The sequence below is a fragment of the Pipistrellus hanaki genome (assembly GCF_964339955.1).
Source record: "Pipistrellus hanaki genome assembly, chromosome: 14".
In the NCBI taxonomy this organism is placed as follows: domain Eukaryota; kingdom Metazoa; phylum Chordata; class Mammalia; order Chiroptera; family Vespertilionidae; genus Pipistrellus; species Pipistrellus hanaki.
In genome coordinates this window covers 38,477,425-38,498,115 of record NC_140516.1, presented here as the reverse complement: position 1 = coordinate 38,498,115, position 20,691 = coordinate 38,477,425, and the positions used below count along the sequence as shown (strand labels likewise).

At 59.0% G+C, this 20,691-nt stretch overlaps 1 protein-coding gene across 2 annotated transcripts; it reads right to left on the bottom strand.

Annotated features, from left to right (window-relative positions):
• Window positions 1-13,444: 13,444 nt before the first annotated feature.
• Window positions 13,445-19,200, bottom strand: TLX1 (T cell leukemia homeobox 1). Of its 2 annotated transcripts, none has more exons than XM_084903903.1 (3): window positions 18,174-19,200; window positions 16,004-16,241; window positions 13,445-13,813 (listed from the first exon to the last, which is right to left on the bottom strand). In XM_084903903.1, exons 1-3 carry the CDS (start codon window positions 18,733-18,735, stop codon window positions 13,591-13,593), a joined length of 1,023 nt encoding a protein of 340 aa, XP_084760029.1. In that variant the 5' UTR covers window positions 18,736-19,200; the 3' UTR covers window positions 13,445-13,590. The 2 variants fall into 2 exon arrangements, with proteins under 2 accessions (XP_084760029.1, XP_084760030.1); XM_084903904.1 differs by having other exon boundaries at window positions 16,004-16,205; window positions 18,174-19,195.
• Between the last annotated feature and the right edge of the window lie 1,491 nt (window positions 19,201-20,691).

The following is a 20,691-nucleotide window of genomic DNA, read 5'->3' as shown; positions in this document are numbered from 1 at the left end:
TGCTTACATGCTCTGACGAGGCCAGCTGCCAGGTTGTGCTTCCCTGCAGAGAGGCTCAGCTGGCAAGGAACTGAGGAAATCTACCAGCCAACAGCCAGTGAGACTCCGTCCAATAACCCACAAGGTACTGAATTCTGACAACAACTATGTAATGGACTTGGAAGTAGATGCTTCCCCAGTCAAGCCTTCCGATGAGATTGCAGCCTAGGTAACTCCTTGATTGCAAACTTTCAAGAATGCACACTAGAAGAAGGTTGGACAGATGCAGAATGGGCTACTTCAAAGTATCCACCACACCTTACAACTGATGATAAAACTACATCCTCTCTCATAGAAATCCCACTAACTCAACCCATCTAGCTCACTGCACCCCCAATTCCATCTTCCTTAGCATCAGCCTGTCAGGGGGAAGAAGGAGCCTCTCTCCCATCCACTCCAAAGATGTCTTATCGGTTTGGTCAAGCACAGCCTCATTCTCTAGGTAGAACCATCATTCAGTAATTCTCACTCAGCCTACCCCTAAAAGATCAAAGTCAGGCTGATAATCTTGGGGTCATTATTACCTATATCCTCAACTATTCTTTTTTTTTTAAGTTTTTTTTTTAAAAAAATATATTTTATTGATTTTGTACAGAGAGGAAGGGAGGAAGATAGAGAGTTAGAAACATCGATGAGAGAGAGTCATTGATCAGCTGCCTCTTGCACACCCCCTACTGGGGATATGCCCACAACCAATGTACATGCCCTTGACAGGAATCGAACCCGGGACCCTTCAGTCCCCAAGCTGACGCTCTATCCATTGAGCCAAACCGGTTTCGGCTATATCCTCAACTATTCTTATAAAAATGTATGCCTTATTCCTCAGGACCTATTTGGGAGGAACCCAAAAGGACCCCAAGGGGAAGAGGATCTTGGCTAATTTTCACTCAGAGCATCCCCTTTGATGCCAAAAAGTGTTGGAGAATCTTATCTTTGGCATTCTCCAAGTCTTGGCTCCTAGAATCCCGCTGACTGAATGATGTGGGGAGGGCAGTGTCCCTGTATCTCTATTGCCCTAAGATGTCCTTGATCTCTGTAGATGGGAGAAGGAGCTCAGTAACAACCACTTATGAAGCACCACTGACTCAGCCCTGAGGCAAGCACTGGGACAGAGTTAGCCACAACTCAGAGGGTGCCCTCCAGAGCCTACAGGCTAGTGGGACAAGAAGGCAAGTAAGCCAAAACCGGTTTGGCTCAGTGGTGGAGCGTCGATCTGCGGACTGAAGGGTCCCAGGTTCGATTCCGGTCAAGGGCATGTGCATTGGTTGCGGGCACATCCCCGGTGAGGGGTGTGCAGGAGGCTGCTGGTCGATGTTTCTCTCTCATTGACGTTTCTAGCTCTCTATCCCTCTCTCCTCCTCTCTGTAAAAACTCAATAAATTAAAAAAAGAAGAAGAAGAAGAAGAAGAAGGCGGCAAGTAAATGAGCATCCACAAAACTCTGTGATGAGTGTGATGAGAAGAGAATACCAAGGATATTTGGGGAGCTAGGAAGAAAGCATAATTCTTTTCTGAGGGCAGGGAAGGCTTCACAAAAGGTAAAAGTGTACTGGGCACCCATGAAAGAGGAGAAGCCATTCCAGTAGAGGAAATGACATGTACAGGGCCACCGAGGGCTGAGAGCGTGCAGCACACTCGGGGAGCCGCACGCTGTTTGGTAGACATGGCACTCCAGTGAGAGGAGACAGGGACCACTGAAGGATTGTTCTTTTTGTTTGTTTCTGTTCTACTGACATGAAAAGATGTCCAAAATAGGTTATCAAATGCATAAAGCAAATCACACAAGAGTGTGTATGGTATGATCCCTTTGTATTGTATTTTGTATTAATACTGGTATATGCTCTTGTTTGCATGTGAATGTCTGGAAACTTATTGGAAGAGAACACATACAATCAACAATTGATACTTTGAAGAGGTGGACAGGACTGGAAGGGAGAGGAGAGAAGAGAAAGGCGATGAGGAACATTATGGCATACCACTTTGCACTGTTTGCATTTGCATCCTTTTACAATGTTGATATGTGAAAATAACTTAATGAAGAAAGTGATATAACCATGTTTGCCTTATAGAAAGATCACCTTCACAAAAACAGTTTAAATGTGGGATGAATATTAGATGCTATTAAAAATTATTGTCCTTTTTAGCCACGTATGAAAAGACCTTATTTTTTTTTAGGTAAATATTATGATATCTAACATAAAAGAGGTTCTACGCTCCCATGAATGTACCTGTTCCCTAGCTGGGTGAGCTTCTCCAGATGTGCTCTGTGGCCTGGTGAAGACAGCAAGTACGAGGTGGTGATATGAGTCCAGGCCTGGGGTTTGTCAGTGGCTTGGATTAAATGAAAGCTCAGGCTGAGCTGGAGAGGATTTCTTGGCTGCGTGGAGAAGGGAAAAGTAGGAGGTTCCAAACTACAGTGAACAGCTGTGTGTGTGCGTGCATGCGCACGTGTGTATCTATTTCACATCTGATTACCCTCCAATGTGGGAGGAACCCCATGTGGAGTGTGTTTGGAGGGAGGCAGAACCTCACCTGCTACTAGAGAAGCAAAGAGGCCAGAGCTTGCTTTTAGTTACATTGCAAGAGGACACCATGTACCCTCATGCTCCACCCCTCCTACCCAGCATCTTCTCCAGATGTGTTACATCCCAGCAGAACCACCCCATGTGTTCAGGGGTGGTTCCGTTTGAAGGAGCAGAAACAGTTGGAAAAAACCTAGGCTCCCGGGTGCTGAAGCTACAACAACGGCTCCAGAATGTTTACTAAGTGCTTGTACATCATGAAATTCTGCCTGGTCTCAAGTTACAATGTCAGAAGTGGTGTGACCTCAAAGAAATCTGAAAACTTGGGAAGATAGGAACATTGGAGAGGATTTATCATGTGCAACTTGACCAGTGCTTTGAGTCCCGAGGGAGTAGAGTAAGGGTAATGGGGAACCTGAAGACGTCCACATAGTGGAGTTCGTGCCAGGAGTCAGGTGACAGGGGTGCCAGCAGCAGTGCCCTGACCAGCTTTGCCTGCGGTGTGAACTCATGGTGTTTTCTGAGGGCAGTTTTCCTTAATTCCATATCTTTCCTGTGAGTCCCGTGAGCTACCTTAAGTCAGGATTCCAGGAAGAAGCGTGCTCTCTGCAGTCTAGGGTTGAGAAGTATTTCCTGAACCTTCTGCAGGTGAGAAGCTCTCGTGTCCGGTGTTGGCTGGAGAGCGATGCTGGTTCCTACACGTCTCTTTGTGGACCCTGGTCACTGAGAAGACCCAGTGAGAACAACCGGGTGACGACTGGCAATGGCCAGGCCTGTGGCCCAGAGATTTTAAGGACTCGGCGCCCACCCCTATTCCCAGAGGTCCAAGGGCCATAAAGGCAGAGGTGTTGGGGAGGTTCAGTCAGAACTGGGTTCCTCTTCTATTTCTCAGGATTCCGGCCCTCTGAGGAGTGTGGAGAGGGAGCTAGGTACTTGCCACGGTCCTTTGCAGATGCCGCAAGCTGGGTGGTGGGAGGGGAGAGCTCACTGCAGTGTGGGGAGGTAGGGGGGTGGGAAGAAGGCCAGCTGGTTCCATAGGTGCCCCCGGGGGACGTCCTCTCTCTGCATTGGGGTAACGCCCTCCCTCTCTCCTCCTGGAGCCTCACGGGACCCAGGGCGCGGAAGGAACAAGGGAGGCTTGGGAGGGGGGGGTGCTGCTCTGCCCGGAGAGCCACGGGAAAGTGTTTCTCCTTTCAGGCTCTCACCTTGGATCCTCACCCTCTGCTCCGGGACACAGAATGACCCCGTGCCCCAAAGGACCCTGCCCCTGCCCATGGGTTCCCCGTGCTTACCTTTCTGCAGCTGGTGGCTGGGATCCCGGTGAGGCACTGGCCATGGCCGGTCAGAACCGCTGAGCTCAGCTTTCGGGGTCTCTGCCCGACCCCCCAGGAGCGAATCCGTGGCCCAGGGCATTTCCAGGTTAGACGGGGCGGGACCTGGCGTCCAGGCCACCGCTGCGTAGACACTTGTTTCCCACAAACCCTGGAGGCGGAGAGCGCCGGGTCCTGCAGGGGAAAAGCGCCGCCCTGCACCTTCCTGCCGCGGGCAGGTCCCAGGCAAGGAGGAGCCCCGCAGTCCTCCACTGAGCCCAGAAGTCCTCCCTGCAGATGCCGCTGCGGCGGAGGGGGGCAATGTCATCTCTGCCAGGGCAAGGGCGCCCTCTCAGGCTGCCCTGCGCAGCCCAGGACAGTGTGTGTGTGTGTGTGTGTGTGTGTGTGGTGGTGGTGGTGGGGGGGGGGGGGGTTGGGGGAGGGGAGTGCTGACTGCCCTTCAGCTGGGAGCACGGAGACTCGCTCGCTGAAGAACCGCCACACCCACACTTCGGTCTCCTCGGTGACCGCAGCCAGGCCCGCGCCCTGGCGAGTGGAGTCCGGTCCGAGCTGGGTGGAGGTTCAAGTTTGCCTGGGGGGGGGGGGGTGAATCCCAGCGGGTGGGTGGGTGCGGGCTGCTTCCTGCCCTCAGCACTCCCAGAGGGACCAGACTTGCGGGGGCGACAGCTCAAGTCCCTTCTCTCCTTAGAATATTTGGATCCTGGCGGGCCAGGCTTCAAAATGAAAGCCTGTTCTCACCCTTTTCGCATTTCTGGCAAATTCCAACCGCTGCTGCCCACTAGACAGCCCCTGAGACTTGGGGGAGGGGGGTGCGGGAGGGGGTGACTATGGGGTGCTTCTGAGTCATTCACTAACCACCCAACAGAGCTACCTGGGCACAGGCTTCAGGGCGCCCCACGCCCTGTCTCCCTTTGCCCCCTGCGCCCCAGGGCTCACTGGGGCCCCAGAACGCCTGTGAGCTGGCTGCCCGGCCAGCAAAGCAAGGACGCTGGATGCTGTGTGGAGGGGACGGGGAGCCCATCCCAGAAGCTGGGGAACCGCTAGGGGCCGCCCTTAAAGGAGGGTTCTGCTCAGTTGGTCCAACCAGAGGCCCCAGGCTTTCCAATGACCTGCTGCCTCAGCCTGCCCCCCCACCCCCGCCAGTATCCCTCAGGCACTAGCAGCTCTCCCACTGGACCAGGCCGGCTGGTGCCGCCCTGGCGCTATAGACCTGGTCCCAGGACCCTGTGCAGAGGGGAAGGCCCACCTCGCTCTCCCTAGGACAGGAGACAGGATATGACTCTGACCTGGGGCTGCTGTGGAGTTAATAACTGTCCCTTCCCTCTCCTGCCCAAACCCCTGCAGAACCTGCCCAAGGGCCGTATCCCGCCCCCCCCCCCCATGCTGGCCAGAAAACACCTAACTTCTGGCCTGACATGTTCCGGAAAGCACAGGACATGGGTTCAAGGTGGGGCGGTGTGTCTGAGCTCCAAGCTGGGCTCCTGACAGCGTGCCAATGTGCAGCAGCAGCTGGTTCTCCCTCGAAAGCAGCTGACTGGTGATGGGATGCCAGTGAAGGCCCCTCAGAGCTTCCTGTGAGCTGGCAGGATTGGCCTCCCTGCCCGTGGGCAGTCAGGTGTGGCCACGTGGCCCCCTGGGAAGGAGCGACCCTGAGCCGCCCTGGCCTGGGGGGAATGGGGGTGAGACCGGGGGACAGCAGCTGGAGTGTCCCTGAGGGGTGTGCAGGGAAAGAGGGGGTGAATGAATGGACATGCAGCAGGAATATCCCCTTGTGTGGACACAGACACAGGGTCAGCCTGAGAACCAGCCTGAGAGTCAGAGAGAGAGCAACAGGGAGTTCCTGTGAGCACGTGAGGTGTGCAGTGTGTGTGTGTGTGTGTGTGTGTAGGGCACGTGGCAGGGGACTCACCCGCCTGCAGCAGCCCCACCCCTCGCTGGAGCCTGCAGCCCTTTAGGGCTGGGCGGGTCCTCAGGAGGGTTCCTCCCTCAGGTCCCCGCCCATCCCTGCGGGGTCTCTCCCAGCTCTCACTCTGCCCCGCCGGCCCAGTCCCGGGGACAGTTGGGCGCCTGTGAATTCGGGGATTTGCTAATTCGCCCCTTGCTTCAAGGAGGAGCGGGAAGCACCGCACCTGAATGCGCAGTAAGCCTCCCTTTGAAGTGCTGGGAGGGGAAACTCCCACTGAGGAGCAGCCACTGGGCTTTCCCCACGAAACCCGGGGTCTAGGACTGAGGTGGGGAGAGCCGGGCCGCTGCAGTTCGTAGAAGGAGCCCCCTCCAGCCCCACCCCACCCCACCCAGTGTGTGAGAAACTGGGTCAAGCCACCCTGGGGCGCCCTGAGCCTTCCCGGAGCACCCTCCGGAGCCAAGTGTTTTCCCCAGTGCTATCTCCTTAATCCCGTCAGAAATCAGAGGAAGGATTGGCCCTATAATTTGGGCAATAAAAGTGCAGGCTCCTGAAGTTTAATTAGCTTTCCGGAGCTTAGAAAGCACAGAAGCTGACGATACCAGTTTGGCTCAGTGGATAGAGCGTTGGTGTGCGGACTGAAAGGTCCCAGGTTCGATTCCAGTCAAGGGCATGTACATTGGTTGTGGGCACATCCCCAGTAGGGGGTGTGCAAGAGGCAGCTGGTCGATGTTTCTCTCTCATTGATGTTTCTATGGTAGCTCTCTATCCCTCTCTCTTCCTCTCTGTAAAAAATCAATAAAATATATTTAAAAGAAAGAAAGAAAGAAAGAAAGAAAGAAAGAAAGCACAGAAGCTGAGCTCAGCCGCCTGGGAGTGAAGGACTTTGGAAAGAGGGACAGGTGAGAGGAGAGGAAATGGCAGATTGGAGGGGCCACACGGGTAACAGGGAAGGAGCAGGGCATAAGGGACCGGGGAGGGGTGAGAGGCATGCTGGAGAGGGAGTTACCAGAACCATATCAAAAGGGTATTGTTTGCACCTGTGTTTTTCATTTCTGTAAATGAAATGGAAAAATACTCTAGGGCAAATAAAATAATAAGAGTGCAAGCCATATAGACAAGGCACGTTTGAGAACCCAGGATTAGATCTCGATCCTTGAACTAGCATCAGCCCCATCAGAAGTTGTTTTAAATCTGGAATCTCAGGTCCCACTCCAGATATAACTAATGAAAATCTGCACTTTAACAAGTGTGTCTTCCACACGTTAAAGTTGAAGGCTTTGTCAGGGGATATTTATACAGCAAATAAGTGAGTGTGCCTTATGTTGTATATTGAAGAGCCTCTTCAGGGACTCCTTACTACCACCTTCTCCTCCTCCCCCTCCTTTTCCTCCTCCTCCTCCTTCTCCCCGCCCCCCCCCCTCCAGGGCGGAGGCAGGGAAGACCGAGGGTCCTGCTCTCTTTTCGTTTTGTATTCTGGCTGATTCTTACCACCTAAAAGGTGGATATAGAACACCTGCAGGCTGCACCCTCCTACCTACCCCAACAGTCCGAATTCTCTAGCTTCTATTTTTAACTTTCTGTTTGGTTGAGTCCTCCCATGCCCCTAACCCAGAAGAGGGAGAAGGAGGGGTGGAAGTGCACAGAACCCCCTTCCATCCCAGTGGGAGGCAAGCCCAGTCTGGGAAGGGGGGGGGGGGGGCTGCTGGATAGGTGTGGGGAAGAGGAGGTCTCCTGGGCCTGGCAGTGCTTCAGGACTAATAAGGGGGAAGGGGGGTGAAGGCATTCCCAGCCAGAAGGGGTCCGTGGCTGGGAAGCACTTTTTCCGGAGTCCTAGGGGCGAACTCCCGGGACTTCTGAGCTAAGAGCTCCCTCCACAAAAGGAGGCATCCTTAGGGAGGCTGGTGGGGTCTCACCTGGAGGCCTCCCCAAACCGCATCCCTGGACTCAGCCATCTCTCCCAAGGGCCCTGGTTCTAGGGCCAGGCCCTGAGGTGGAATGCTGAGCCCCACCTTTTGTTAGCTGCCTGCTTGTAGGCAAGTTGCTTAACCACCCTGGACTTCAATTTTCCTTGTCTCTAAATGGGATGGAAGTGCCACACGGTGGTTGTTAGGTACATACAATACCTCTAGGGCCTACTGCAGTGCCGGGAACTCAACGAAAGCCCTCGATAATGCTGCTTATTAATATTCTTATCGTTCTTTTCTACCAGGGCTGGTGGTAGCCACCCTGCTGTCCCAAGGGTTCCTCAGACCCCAAGCTCCCAGGGGTCTTGGCTCCAGGCGCCTCCCCCCGCGCGGCCCCTAGAGGGCGCCCGGAACTCACTTGTTTCTGCGTTGAGGCCCAAGGTCCGGCTCCCACGCTGGGGGGCTGAGTCGCCGCCGCCTCCGACTCCAGCTTTTGGGTTTGAGAATCCTCCTGCAGGAACCGACGATCCGTGGGCTCTGGGACCGCTGGGCGGAAAACGGACGGGGCAGAAGCAGCTCCCACCAAAGCCTTAGGGCGACCCTTGGCACGGGGGGCCTCGCACCCCCAGGCTCCCCACCACCTTCTCGCGCGCCCAGGAGGAGCCCGGACTTTCGTAGGCTGGAGCAGGCGGCGGGGCGCCGGCTTGTTAGGGTCCGTGGCCCCCAAGCCCAGCCACAAGCTCATGGGACGTGTGGCCGCTGGAGCTGCGGGGCTGGGAGTGAATGCGCCGCCTAGACAATCCCCACCCCCAGGCCCCCTGGCAGCGGAGTTAGACCCTCCTCCCTCAGGGATAAGGAGGAGGAGGAGGAGGAAAAAGCGGAGGAGGGGTGCCCGTGGAGGGGTGGGAGCTGGGGGAGAGGAGCCTGAGGGGGTAAGCCTGTGAGAGGCATTGAAAACACCCGCAGTGAGCCGAATCCGGTTTAGCTCAGTGGATAGAGCGTCGGTCTGCGGACTGAGGGGTCCCAGGTTCGATTCTGGTCAAGGGCATGGTGGGGGGTGTGCAGGAGGCAGCTGGTCGATGTTACGTTTCTGGCTCTCTCTCTCTCCCTTCCTCTCTGTGTTTAAATCAATAAAATATATTTAAAAAAAGAAAAAGAAAAGAAACACCCGCAGTGGAGATTGCATGTGTGCGTGTGTGTACCTACACAGCACACCTGTAGCTCCCCGTGAGTCACAGGCACACCCCGAGCAGAAGAGGCGTGTGGGGTTGTACACAATGCAGGCTGGGTGAGGGGGGGTGAGCTTGGACCCACCCCTCACAACAACATCCCTCCCTCCACTCCTCTCTCTTCCTCCCCATCCGCGAACACCCCCCCACCCCATCTTCCTGGCCTGCTCCTTGGAACCCACGCGGGCTCCAGCCCCCCTCTCCTTTGCTCAGTCTGTTCCTCCCGGACTCCCTGGGGTGAGGAACCCGGCGTGGGTGCAGGTGTGGGTGCAGGTGAGTGTGCAGAGGCTCCCTGGTCCTGTGTGGGCAGCAGATCCGTGCCATCCTGGAAAAGCCCAGGCAGTCTGGTTAGCTGCCCAGGCAGATGCCTGGCCGTGGGCTCCAGACTCTGAGCTGGTTAGGGAGTGCCAGGAGGGGGAGTTGCTGCCTGGGAGCAGAACTTCGGGGGAGAGAGAAGTGTGTGAGGTGAGGGGAGCAGGAAGGAGGGCGTTCCTCCCCCATCTGATCTGAGGGGCCCTCAGGGCAGCCCTGGGGCCTCCGCTTCTCCCCTCCCCAGCATGGCTGCCCATTCCCAGCTGCCCCAGCTCTGCACAGCCAGCCGGGAGGGAGGGCCCTGCTTTCTTGGCTCACGCACCTGGGACCTGTTTCACCCACCTGCAAGTCACTCACACCATCCGCGAGGCCCTTCTGAGTCCTGGGCACAGGGTAACACCGTACCTGCCCCCCTCCCAACCCCCCCCCGGGGGGCATTACAGGCCGTGCTCAGGCCATGCCCTCAGCCCCCCAGCACAGACCGCCGCACAAAGCCGCTATTATGGGTAACAGGTTGAGCCAGATTCTCTGTGGGCCGCGGGAGGCACAGCCCGGCGTCCAGGACCCCGGCCCTGCACGGGTCTCTGGGCCTCCCCGGAACCTGCCCTCGGGGTGCCCGGGGCTCACTCTGGGAATTTGGTCAGTGCAACCGGCTCACTCCAGCCAGGGAAGGAGGCAGGCCTCTCCTCCGCCCAGGCAGCCGTTCATTTCCCTTCTTTCCCCGCACCTCTGCGCACAATTATTCGGATAATTCCTTTTCTGCTTTTGAACAGAGACCGACCGCTCTGGCCGCTCTGGCAGGCGCGTGGCGGCCCGAGGGATGGACTCTGCTGCGGGGCGTTGGCCCTGCCCGTGACCCCCGGAAACCCCTCCCTTCTTGCCTCTGCCCCGACCCGGTGGCAGCCTGGCCTTTCCCGGCTGCACGGCCAACTGCGGCGGACGCGGGATTTGCCAAGATTCGGACGCAACGAATTCCTGGCGGAGAGTGGGAAGTCTGGCGCCGTGCCTCAGGCCAGGAGCCCCCGCGCCCCGGGGACCTGGTACCTCTGGGAAGGGAGACCCGGGCCACCCGCGAGGGCGGGGAGCGGGGGCGGGAGGTCCGGCTGGCTGGCTGGTCTGGGCGGCCGGGAAGCTGCCTGTGCCCGCAATAGGCATGGGTGGGGGGCAGCGGCACTGGGGATCTGGCATGCGGGGTGCCCACTTCCCTGAAAACTGAACAGAAGCCGGCCAGCCGAGAGCCACCGGGCTGAGCATTCGCGCCCCCCCCACCCCCACCCCCAGGAGTGCGAACCCTAGCTGTTTGTGAAAATGAAAATGAGGAGGTGGGAGGTATTTGGGGGAGGAGGTGCCTTATGCCTAATGCTGCTTGCATTTGTCTTGCAAGACAGGGGGCGAGGTGGCGGTGAGGAGCCGGCCCCGGGGTTGGGTTTGGGCCCAGCAGCCGCCCCCCCTTCCTGCCTCAGCTCCTCAGGTTGACGGTCTGAGGCCAGAAATATCCAGGAGCCGCCGGGACTTTCAGCAGCTTCTCGGAGGGGCGGGCGGGGGTGGTTCCAGGGACGGGGAGCTGGCAGGAGGCCTGTCTCCTCCATGCCCCACCACTCTGCCACCAGGAAGCACGAAGGTATGTCACAAAGGCCAGAAACGGAGGGGACCTCACAGAACGAAACGTGCGGCTGGGACGCTCCAGGACCGGAGAGGGGTGGAGGCAGCCGGACCCGTCCAGGCAGAAGGAGGCGAATTCTACCGGCTCCAGGAGGCCGGTTCCGGATTTCGCTCAGCCGGGGTACTGGGCGCCGCAGCCACCGCAGGCCAGAGACCCACCACAGACGTCACCATTAACAACACAGTCTGGCAGGGCCTGGCCTGGGTCCCCCGTGGGCCTGTGGGGTGGGGCCAGAGGCTGGCCTACGATTGATTTTTGGACACAGAGCTCTGTCTTACAGAGGGCCGGCTCCGAGGGGGCCACCGCGGAGGGACAAAGAAGCAGGGTCTCTTCCCCCCACAGCCAGCTCCCCCTTGGCCTCCTGAGCGGGAGGCTGCTGTTCTTTGTCCCCTTTCTTAGGACATGTCCAGGGATGAAGGACAGTGGCTCTCTGATGGTTCCCATGGCTCCCTCGACCCCAGCTCCCTCCGAGCCTGCAGGTCCTGGCCCCCAGATGGCCCTCAAGCTCAGGCACCAGCAGCCGCCCCGGCAGCACTAGCTCACTTCTAGTTTCTAGCCACAAAGTTCTCTCCCTCTTCCACACCCCAAAAAAGCCTCCTGTCTCCTCACTCTACTCCCCCAGAACGGTATGTTCTCAGACCCTCCACCCCCTGGCTTCTCCCACAAAAGCAGGCCCAAGGCAATTTTATGCACCTGAGGTTGGTCTCGGGTGTGTGTGTGTGTGTGTGGGGGGGGTGAGGGACTAGATGTTATGAAAAATATTGTGCACTGTGGCTGCTGTCCTGACTGGAGTGATTTGGGGCCTCTCAGAAGGTCCCTGAGAAGTCACCTATTCAGATCCCACCCAGTGCTGGGAGCTGTGAAGTCCTGGCTAGAGCACCACAGAGGAGCCTGACTCAGTGTACCCTAGCTTCTGCAGCTTGCTGGGTAAGGACCTAGAACTCCAGAACTCCTAGCAGATGTTGGTACCCCCACAATGTATCTCACACCCTACCTTAGACCCCCCTCATCTTGTCCACTACTGGAGAACAATTATACCCACTCCGAGTCACTGGCAAGGACAGTCACCCACAATGATCCATATCCCCACTCATTCATTTCCCCAAATATATACATACTGTTACACATGATATATACAGTAAAATCTGCATCTCACACATGTTTACATCTCACACACAATTACATCTACATAATTACAGGTGATACACCATCTCAAACATTCACACATTTAACACAGAAACCGATTCATAGGGAGAAACTAATATGTATGCTCACAAACATTCACACATGATTCATACACAATCACAAGTACCTGGTGGGTAATCATACAATTATCTCTCAAAGCTCATTTAAACATAGTTCACACACACACACACTCACACACACACACACACACACGTTTGAGTATATGATAGTTTCGATTTGCAACTTAGGCAGAAAGAAACACACACAATAATTGCAAACTCAAAAAATCAAAATAAAATAATTGCAAACACAATTGCACACTATTACAAATCAGTAATACTCTGATTGCCCACACCGTTCAGAATGCACACGCACACAACTCTCGCACTCCAAGACACTATATCCCAGGAGAGCCTTTCTCTCCCTCCTCACCTCAGCTCTGCCTTCTCTCTGCTTGTCCCCCTTCTTCCTTCCTCTCTCCGGAGCCTGCAGGTGCTGGCCCCCAGATGCCCCTCCAGCTCAGGCTCCAGAGTTGCCCCGATAACACCCATCCCAAGTAGCTGCAGGATGTGGGCTCAGCAAGGAGCGGGCAGCCCTAACTCCGGATCCGGAGGGTTTTATTCTTTTTTTCACATAAATTACACAAGCACTTTATAAAATGGTTACACAGAAAACACCTTATAAGTGCATAACTTAAACCCCCCCCCTATGAACGGGATCTGTGTGGAAACCTGCCTGTGCGTACCTGGGTGGGGCTCGGGTGTGCGATGGAGGTGAGTGACACTGTGACCGCGCCTGCGTATGGAATAGTGTACCGCGGTGTGGTCACAGCCTCGCTGTTCAGAGTGAGTCTGGGTCACTCCTGACCTGGGACAGATAGTGAGAGTCTAAGCTAAGAAGGCCGTGGCCCTGTGTGTGCATGACACACATCCTGCCATAGGCCCCCTGTGTGTGATCTGGGGTGACACCAAGAGGGACGGTGGAACCATCTCTGTGTGGGCCCGTGGGTGTCCGCACGTGATGACATGTGATGAGGAGTGGGATACAGAGAGAAGGTTCCAATGACAGCCCATGCTGTCCTCTGGGGACACCGGAAACTCTTCTTCTGTCTCAGTTCCACGTTAAAAATCAGATGAAAATAAAGTAGATGCAAACGGAGGCGACTCTGAACAGTCTTAAGGGGCGCAGGACCGCGTGGGAGTCCGGGAGTGGGCCCGGGGTCCCTGTCCTCTGCACTCTCTTCTTCTTTCCCACGGAAGAAAGCGCAGTTTCCGCGAGCAGGCGGCCCCTGTGGAGGGGCGCGGTCCCCTCCGTGGGCAGTCTGAGGCCCTCCGTGGGCAGTCTGAGGCCCTCCGTGGGCAGGCTGAGGCCCTCCGTGGGCAGGCTGAGGCCCTCCGTGGGCAGGCTGAGGCCGGTAGGGCGGGAGAGAGTCCTGGCTCTCAGGCCTCCGCGCTGACCCCCTTGGCTGGGCCGGGCCCCAGGGGTGGGGGCTGGGCAGGCTCACTCGCAGGCCGAAGCCACGGACGTGACGCTGGTGATCTTGGTGGAGTCGTCCGACCAGGGCTGCAGGTTCTGCAGGGCGAAGAGCGAGGAGTTGTGCACGCAGAGCGGGTCGGCGGGCAGCGGCTGCGCCAGGCTCTTCTGGAAGGCCTCCTGCTGCAGCTGCAGGAGGATGCGGTTCGCCTGCTGCCTCTCGGCCTCGCGCTCCTCCGCCGTCTGCCGCCTGCGGGGGACAAGCCGTTACCCACGCCGCCGCGCGATCCTGGGAGAGCCTGCGTGCCCGCCTGGGCACTGCTGCCTTGGCAGACCGGGCTCAGCCTGGGCCCCTCCAACGCATCCCCTGATCTCCAAGATCCCACAGAGACTGGTAACCCCCAAAATAGATGGAGCCGAGCTACATCCGGGAAGCTTCGGGAAAGTCCGCTAGGCAGGGAGCTGGGGCTCCCTGTCCCCGCGCAGCACCCACAGCCGCCTGGGAGAGCTCAGCCAAGAATAAAATGGCATCTTGCCTTCCCCCCCCCCACACACACCCCAGGAAGGCCAGACACTCCAGGCCTGATCCTGAGGGGCTGCACCTTCCCCACAAGCCCAGGACGGAGGCAAGGACTGTGGGTGCGAGCTGTCCTGCCCGGCCTCTCTTCCCCCCTTTCTCTGCGGACGCCTCCGGGCCTCGGACCTCCTGCGCCGAGCCCTGTGCCCCGGCCCGTGTCTGCCGGGACTGCCCCCGGGCCAGCCGCTTCCTCCGAGGCGTCCAGGGAGGCGATGACTCACTCCATTTAATGCCTCCCCTCCGCCCCGTCAACTGAGATCAAACGTCTGTCTCTAAGGTGGACGGACCTAATGGGGGTCCCCGGGGCCTCCAGAAGCAATTTGTAGGCGATCGATGAAGCCGCCGAGGCCAGCCAGGCCTCTCCCTCCCACCCGCTCCCCTTCTTGCTTTTCACTGAGTCTCAGGCTCTTCTTTTACCCTTCTCTCCTGCGCTTTCAAACTGCCGGGCTGTTTCTCTTCCTCCGGGCTTTTGTCTGGATTTCTTGTTTTCTTTCACCCCCGCCCCTGCCCCGTTGGCTTTCTCAAGATGAAGGGAATTTGCTTGCAACGAAAATGGAGGTTTTTCTCATCCGTTGCTTTGCTGTTTCATACCTAAGACTTCCTTAGGCTGCCTGGTTTCCCTTTCTGCCCGGGTGGGGTATCTAGCTTGCCCCCCCTTTTTTTTTGCATTTTAGTTTCTCTCTCCCCCACCTGGGAAGGGTCTTGCCTGGCTCCCTCCCTCCCCTCGGCTACAGCCCTGAGAAGGCCGGTGTACCCCCACCCAGCTGGCCTTGCCCCCTCTTCAACTAGCTTTCCAGAGGTGCCCCCTGCCCCGGCGGCAGGAATGTGAGGAGGGGAGGGGAGGGGGGGGAGGGCAGCAGACTCGCGGGGCAGTGGCTTCCTTTGTGGCCACCGCGGGCGGGCGGAATCCCAGGCAGATTCCTCGCCTTCATTCAGCAAAAGAGGAAACTCCAATTCCTTCCTCAGGCCCCAGGCCCGCCCGGCCCGGCGCCGCCGCCTGCCCCCGACTCCTGGCTCCCCCTGAGGCCTGAGCTGGCGGGAAAGGCCAGGCCGCGGGAACCGAGCGTGCGGGCTGGGTGCGGGCTGGGTGTGCGGGCGGAGGGTGCAGGAGTGCAGGAGGGGCCGGCGGAGAGAGCGCTGGGTGAGCGGAGAATAAGGCTGCCCCGAAGTCAGCGGGACACAAGAAAGAGGGGGAGGGAGGGAGGAAGAGAGAGAGACAGAGAGGGACAGAGGTCAAGGTGTATGTATAAAGGGGGGAAATTAGTATAGTGGATGTGTGATGTGAGACGGGTAATATCTCTCTCTCTCTCTCTCTCTCTCTCTCTCTCTCTCTCTCTCTCTCTCTCTCACACACACACACACACACACACACACACACACAACCATCTGCTCCTCATTGATCCCGGGTTCTGTGGGACCATCGAAAATCCCGCTACAGCCGGCGCGGATTGATTTTCCCCTGCCAGCGTGGGGAGCCCGCGGCGGGGAGGATGGGGGTGGCGGGAGGAGGGAGTCGGCAGAGCCCGGGCGGAGGGCTGGGGCCCCGGCGCTCTGCAGGGAGCCCGGCTGGCGCGCAGGAACTGGGTATCCCTGTAAGTGCAAGTTTGCGCAAACAGCAAGCCCCATAGGACTCACTGATCAGAAGACCCGGACTGCGTAGACTGCTCTAACCTGCTGTTTCCTCCAGCAGCGGCCCAGATCAGCCGCGTTTACAAAGGCTTTGGGTTTGCCGACCACAAGGCTAGGAAGCCTCTGATCAGCTCCTCCAAACGCGTCGGAAATCGGCCGCGGAGGAAGCGTGCGCGCCCCGGGAGGCCCGGAGCCGGAGCCTGAGCAGCCGCGCCCGCCGCCCGCCGCGCTCACCTCCACTTGGTGCGGCGGTTCTGGAACCAGGTTTTGACCTGGGCGTCCGTCATCTTGAGCGCCTTGGCCAGCGCGGCGCGCTCGGCGGAGGCCAGGTACTTCTGGCGGTGGAAGCGCTTCTCCAGCTCGCAGATCTGCAGGCGCGTGAAGGACGTGCGCGGCTTCTTCTTCTTGGGGGGCGTCCGGTTCTGATAGGGGTGACCTATACGGCGTGTTACAGTGAAGGGTGAGAGGGCCACTGGAGCGGGAGACAGACAGACAGACGGCAGAGGCAAGCGGCAGAGCGTCAGGAGGCGTCCCAGGCCCAACACCCCGCGACTCAGCGAGCACAGCTGCTAGACCCCGCGATCAGGGCCGGTCAGGGCCCATCAGGGCCTCGATCCTCCCCCTCCAGCCCTCAAGCTCCAAGCCGGGGCGGGAAAGGGCCCCCTCCCGCCGCCAAGCTGCAGCCAGCCTCTGCTGCCGCTGCGGAGGCCTCCCTAGTCCCGGGCTTCCACGTGCCCAACCAGACACTGAACCACAGCCGCCTCCCCAGTCTCCCTGAGGCGAGCAAAGGATGGCAGCCCTCCAGAGCCCCCCTCAGCTTCCACTGCCCCAGGCCTCCAGCCTCCGAGAAGCTGCCCAATAGTGAGGGGCCGGACCCTGCCTGGTCCTGACCTAAGCCTCCGTCACACAGCGATGTACACAGACAAATCACACACAAATTATAGTGGCAAACTGTAGATCTATACATCCAAACAAGCCAGCAAACAGGCGCAGGCACTCGGGCAGACACACACAGGACACAGGCAGCACTAGGCCAGTCATACACTCCCTCAGAACCTTCTCAGGCCTGAGTGGAGAGTAGATGCGCCGTGGCTCCCGAAGGTAGGCCTATGTGAAGTTCCTTCCACCAGACCCAGGCTTAGTGGGTTCCCGGCCAGGGCTTCCCTCAGAGTCCTTCCCTCTCCTCCAGGCCTGAGAGAACTTGGATTGGGGCAGTGGAGCCCCGCGAGTACAGGGCCCTTCCTAGAGCCCCAAAGTAGAGTGGCTGTTCTGTCTACGAATTCCCTCTCCCCCCCCCAAAAAAAAAAACTTTTGCCACAGACCTAGAGTCTGAGCCAAGGTTGGAACAGGAGCCGGGGGGCTTGGGGGGCCCCAAGGTCTCCTAGTCCAGGGTCTAGCTCTAAGCTGCCTAACCCCTTTCACAGTTGGGCGCTGGAGCCCAGACCCCGCTGGAGCCCTGGCCTGTGCCTCCTTCTCCCGCTCCTAAGGCCTGTCCCTGTCCGGAATCCAGACTCGACTCGTGGCTGCTTCGCTGCTTCCCAGCGGGCGTGGGGGCCTGGCTCAGCGGGAAGCTAAGACTCAGGGCCAGGGGATGCCAAGGGAAGCGGGAAGGGAAGCCGGGGTAAGGGCCCGCGCCGAGCGCGGGCAGCGGAAGCGGGAGCGCAGGGAGCCGGGACTAACGGGGGAAGGCGGGAGCGGGCGGCGGGGAGGACGGCAGCCGGCGCCGCCGAATGCGCAATCGTCCTTGGGCGGCCGATCGACCCAGGGCCCGGCCGGTGCGGTATTTACGCCCGCGGGCCAGGGGAGGAGGCGGAGGAGGAGGCCGAGCCCGGACAGAACGAAATTGAAGCCGGCGGCTCAGCCCCAAGCCGCCGCCCCGGACGGAGCCCGCAGCTCGGGAAGAAAGGCCCGCCGGCCGGGCTGGCCGGGCTGCTTCTCTGGGGCTCGTGGCCTCCGCTGGCCCGCAGCGCAGCAGGCACTGAACTTGGAGTGGGGGGGCGGAGGTGGGGAACCTGTTCTTTCCTGGCGTTTGGTTCTGGGGCTCACCGCCTCCCAAAAGAACGTCGGCCGGGACGGGAGAAACAGTCGGTTCACATCGCGCCCCTTCTCTGAGATCCGGGCCCCAGAGGCGGGCGGAATGTGTCCCGAAGCTGCGTTCCCCTTCCCTCCCTCTGGCCGGGCCCGGGACTCCGGGAGGGGGAGGGGGTCTGGGATGGGATCTGGGGGCGCAGGCTGGAAGGAACTCCTCCAGCATGGCGATTCCTGGAGCCTAGAAAGGTGGCAGCGGCTAAACTCGGCGGAAGCACCCAGAGGAGCTGAGCGCCCGCCCGGGCAGGCCACGGGGGCCGCGGGGAGCCCCTAGCGGGGAGGGCGCAGAGCCCGGGCCGCGGCGCCCCGGACTCACCTGTGAACCTGTCCTTTGTGTATCTGCGGTTGCTCTCCATCCAGGGGAAGGTGAGGCCGGTGAGGTTGTTGACGCCTGGCACGGCGGGCACGGAGGGCACCGTCGGCAAGCCGGTGGCCAGAGGCTGCGGGTGGGCCACCGCGCCAGCGAGCGGTCTGTGCGCGGGCACCCGGATCACGCCCGCCGCGCTCAGCGCCCCGCCGCCGCCGCCCGGGGCCGGGCCGCCCGCCAAGGCCATGTTCACGCTGTAGGAGCCGCCGGCCAGCGGGCCCATGCTGCAGGCGCCGCCCCCGCCGCCCGCCGGGCCCCCGGGGCCGCTCGGGCCGCCCGCGCCGTAGGCCCCCGCGTTCGCGGCCGCCGCCCCGGCCACCGGTCCCGCGCCGCCGCCGCCGTAAGCGTAGGCGCCTCCGACCAAACAGCCGAGGCCGTAGTCCCCGTCCTGCAGGCGCGAGTTCGGCCCCAGGCAGCCGCCCTGGTCCGGGCTGTTGAGGATCTGGTCGATGCCGAAGCTGATGGGCTCCGCGTGGCCCGGGTGGAGGTGGTGCGGCCCCAGGTGCTCCATGCCGACCCCCGCCCCGGCCCCGGCCCCGCGGGGAGGGGGGCGGGGGGCCCGGGCGGCGGGACTCGCTGCTTTCCGCTCCGGGTGCAGCGCGCAGGGGCGCGGGAGCAGGAGCGCTTCCTGGCCGCGCCGAGACTCGGAGGCGAAGTCCGCACGAGGCTAAAGTGGGGGGGAGGGGAGGAGAGAGGGGGCGCCGTATCCTACTCCTCTCCGGCGGCTCCTTCCCCTCTCCGGCTGCTCGCTCGCTGTTGACTCTGGGACATCAATCACCGGGCGAAAAAGCCCGGTGCGAGGGCGCCTAGCCGCTCCGGCCCGGTCTCTCCATTGGCTGTGAGCGGAGAGGAGCGGGGTGAATGACAGCGCGGGGGAGGGGCGGAGGCCGGGAGAGGGAGGCCGGGAGCCCAGACAGATGCCGGAGCCAGAGACCGGAGGAGGACGGAGCCTGTGGCTCAGAGAAGTAGTTCAGGAAGAGGGGAAACAGAGACTTAAAAGGAGAAAGAAAAAGAGCAGGAGGTGGCCGTTCCCAGGGACTGACAGACAGACGGAGCGCAGGAGGTGGAGGTCAGAGCCCTCTCCCCAGGCAGGCAGGAGCCGCTCCCCCTAAATTTGAGTTGGGCCGAAGGGGTCCAGCCACAGGCCTCTGGGGAGGAGGTGCCCCTTCGCTGCTGGAGAGTCTTCCCAGGGGCTCACCTGGGAAACACCTATCCACCAGCCAGAGTATTTACACCGAACTCCGAGTCCAGCTTGTTGGACAGAAGACTGTCTGCTCCCCCCAGGTCCCTGAGTCAGGGAGAGTGAGTTCAGGCTGGGCCTGCTTTGAAACTCGGGCCTATGAACTACTGGCTATATGTTGAAGAAGAAGGAAAAAAAAAATCAACAACCACCCAACTTAGCCTAATTAAGGAAACTGAGGAAGGAAAGACTTCCTGAAAGACAAGCACAGACGAGGGAGTCAGCTTGAGGCCTGTTGCCATGGTGCCTCTGCTTCAAGACACCCCTTTCCTTTAGAATACACAGATGCCCCAGGGAGCAGCGCCCACCGCGAGTGGATGAATTCAATTGGATTGTTTCACCTGGCAACTCGGCCAGGAGAGGCAATTTCAAGCAAGAAACCTTCAGACTGTGGTAAAGGGGAGGAGATCTTTTCTTATTTTTGGAATCTAGGGTCTTAGGCAGCGGGGCCTGGGGATGGTGGGACCGAGATGAGGGAAGCGCATCCAGGACAGAGTTAGGCCTTTGCAGAGTGGTGCCTGTGGCTGACTGGCTTGGAGCCCGGGAGAGGAGGAAACTCCCTTTTCTCTTCCCCTTTCCCCTCTCCAGCGGGGAAATGTTTGTCCCTCCCAGAAGCCAACATTAGGGAAAGGCATGGGTTGGCTAACGTGGGATCTATTTCTGGTCTAGTCTAGATTCAACAGGCCTTCAGAGAGGGGTGTCTCTACCAGGCAAGGTGCTAGAATGTGAAAGCACACATTCTACTTATCAAGTCTTATCACAACATAATATTTGCTTTGGCCTGTTACTTCCACTTGAAGAGATCTCCTTGGAGGCAAAAAAAATTGCTTACTGATCTTTGTCTCCCCGCTCCCCCCCCCCCCCCGGAGTATAGCCCCAACCCACAAAATATATTCATTTTGAGTGAATAATGAATAATAGACCTCCTTATTCAACAAATTTTTTGAGCACATACTATGTGTCAGGCATGGTTCTTGGCATTGAGAAAAGAGCAGTAAACAGAACAGTATCTGCCCTCATGGAGCTTGCATTCCATACAGGGGATATAAAGAAGCAAATACAGCCGAAACCGGTTTGGCTCAGTGGATACAGCATTGGCCTGCGGACTGAGGGGTCCCGGGTTGGATTCAAGGGCATGTACCTTGATTGCGGGCACATCCCCTGTAGGGGGCGTGCAAGAGGCAGCTGATCGATGACTCTCTCATCAATGTTTCTAACTATCTCCCT

Coding starts and splice junctions, on each gene's coding strand:
- TLX1 (XM_084903903.1), bottom strand. CDS start 18,735: ATGGAGCACCTGGGGCCGCACCACCTCCACCCGGGCCACGCGGAGCCC. Junction 16,242..18,173: donor CACAAAGGACAGGTTCACAG/GTGAGTCCGGGG, acceptor CTCCCGCTCCAG/TGGCCCTCTCACCCTTCACT. Junction 13,814..16,003: donor AACCGCCGCACCAAGTGGAG/GTGAGCGCGGCG, acceptor TGTCCCCCGCAG/GCGGCAGACGGCGGAGGAGC.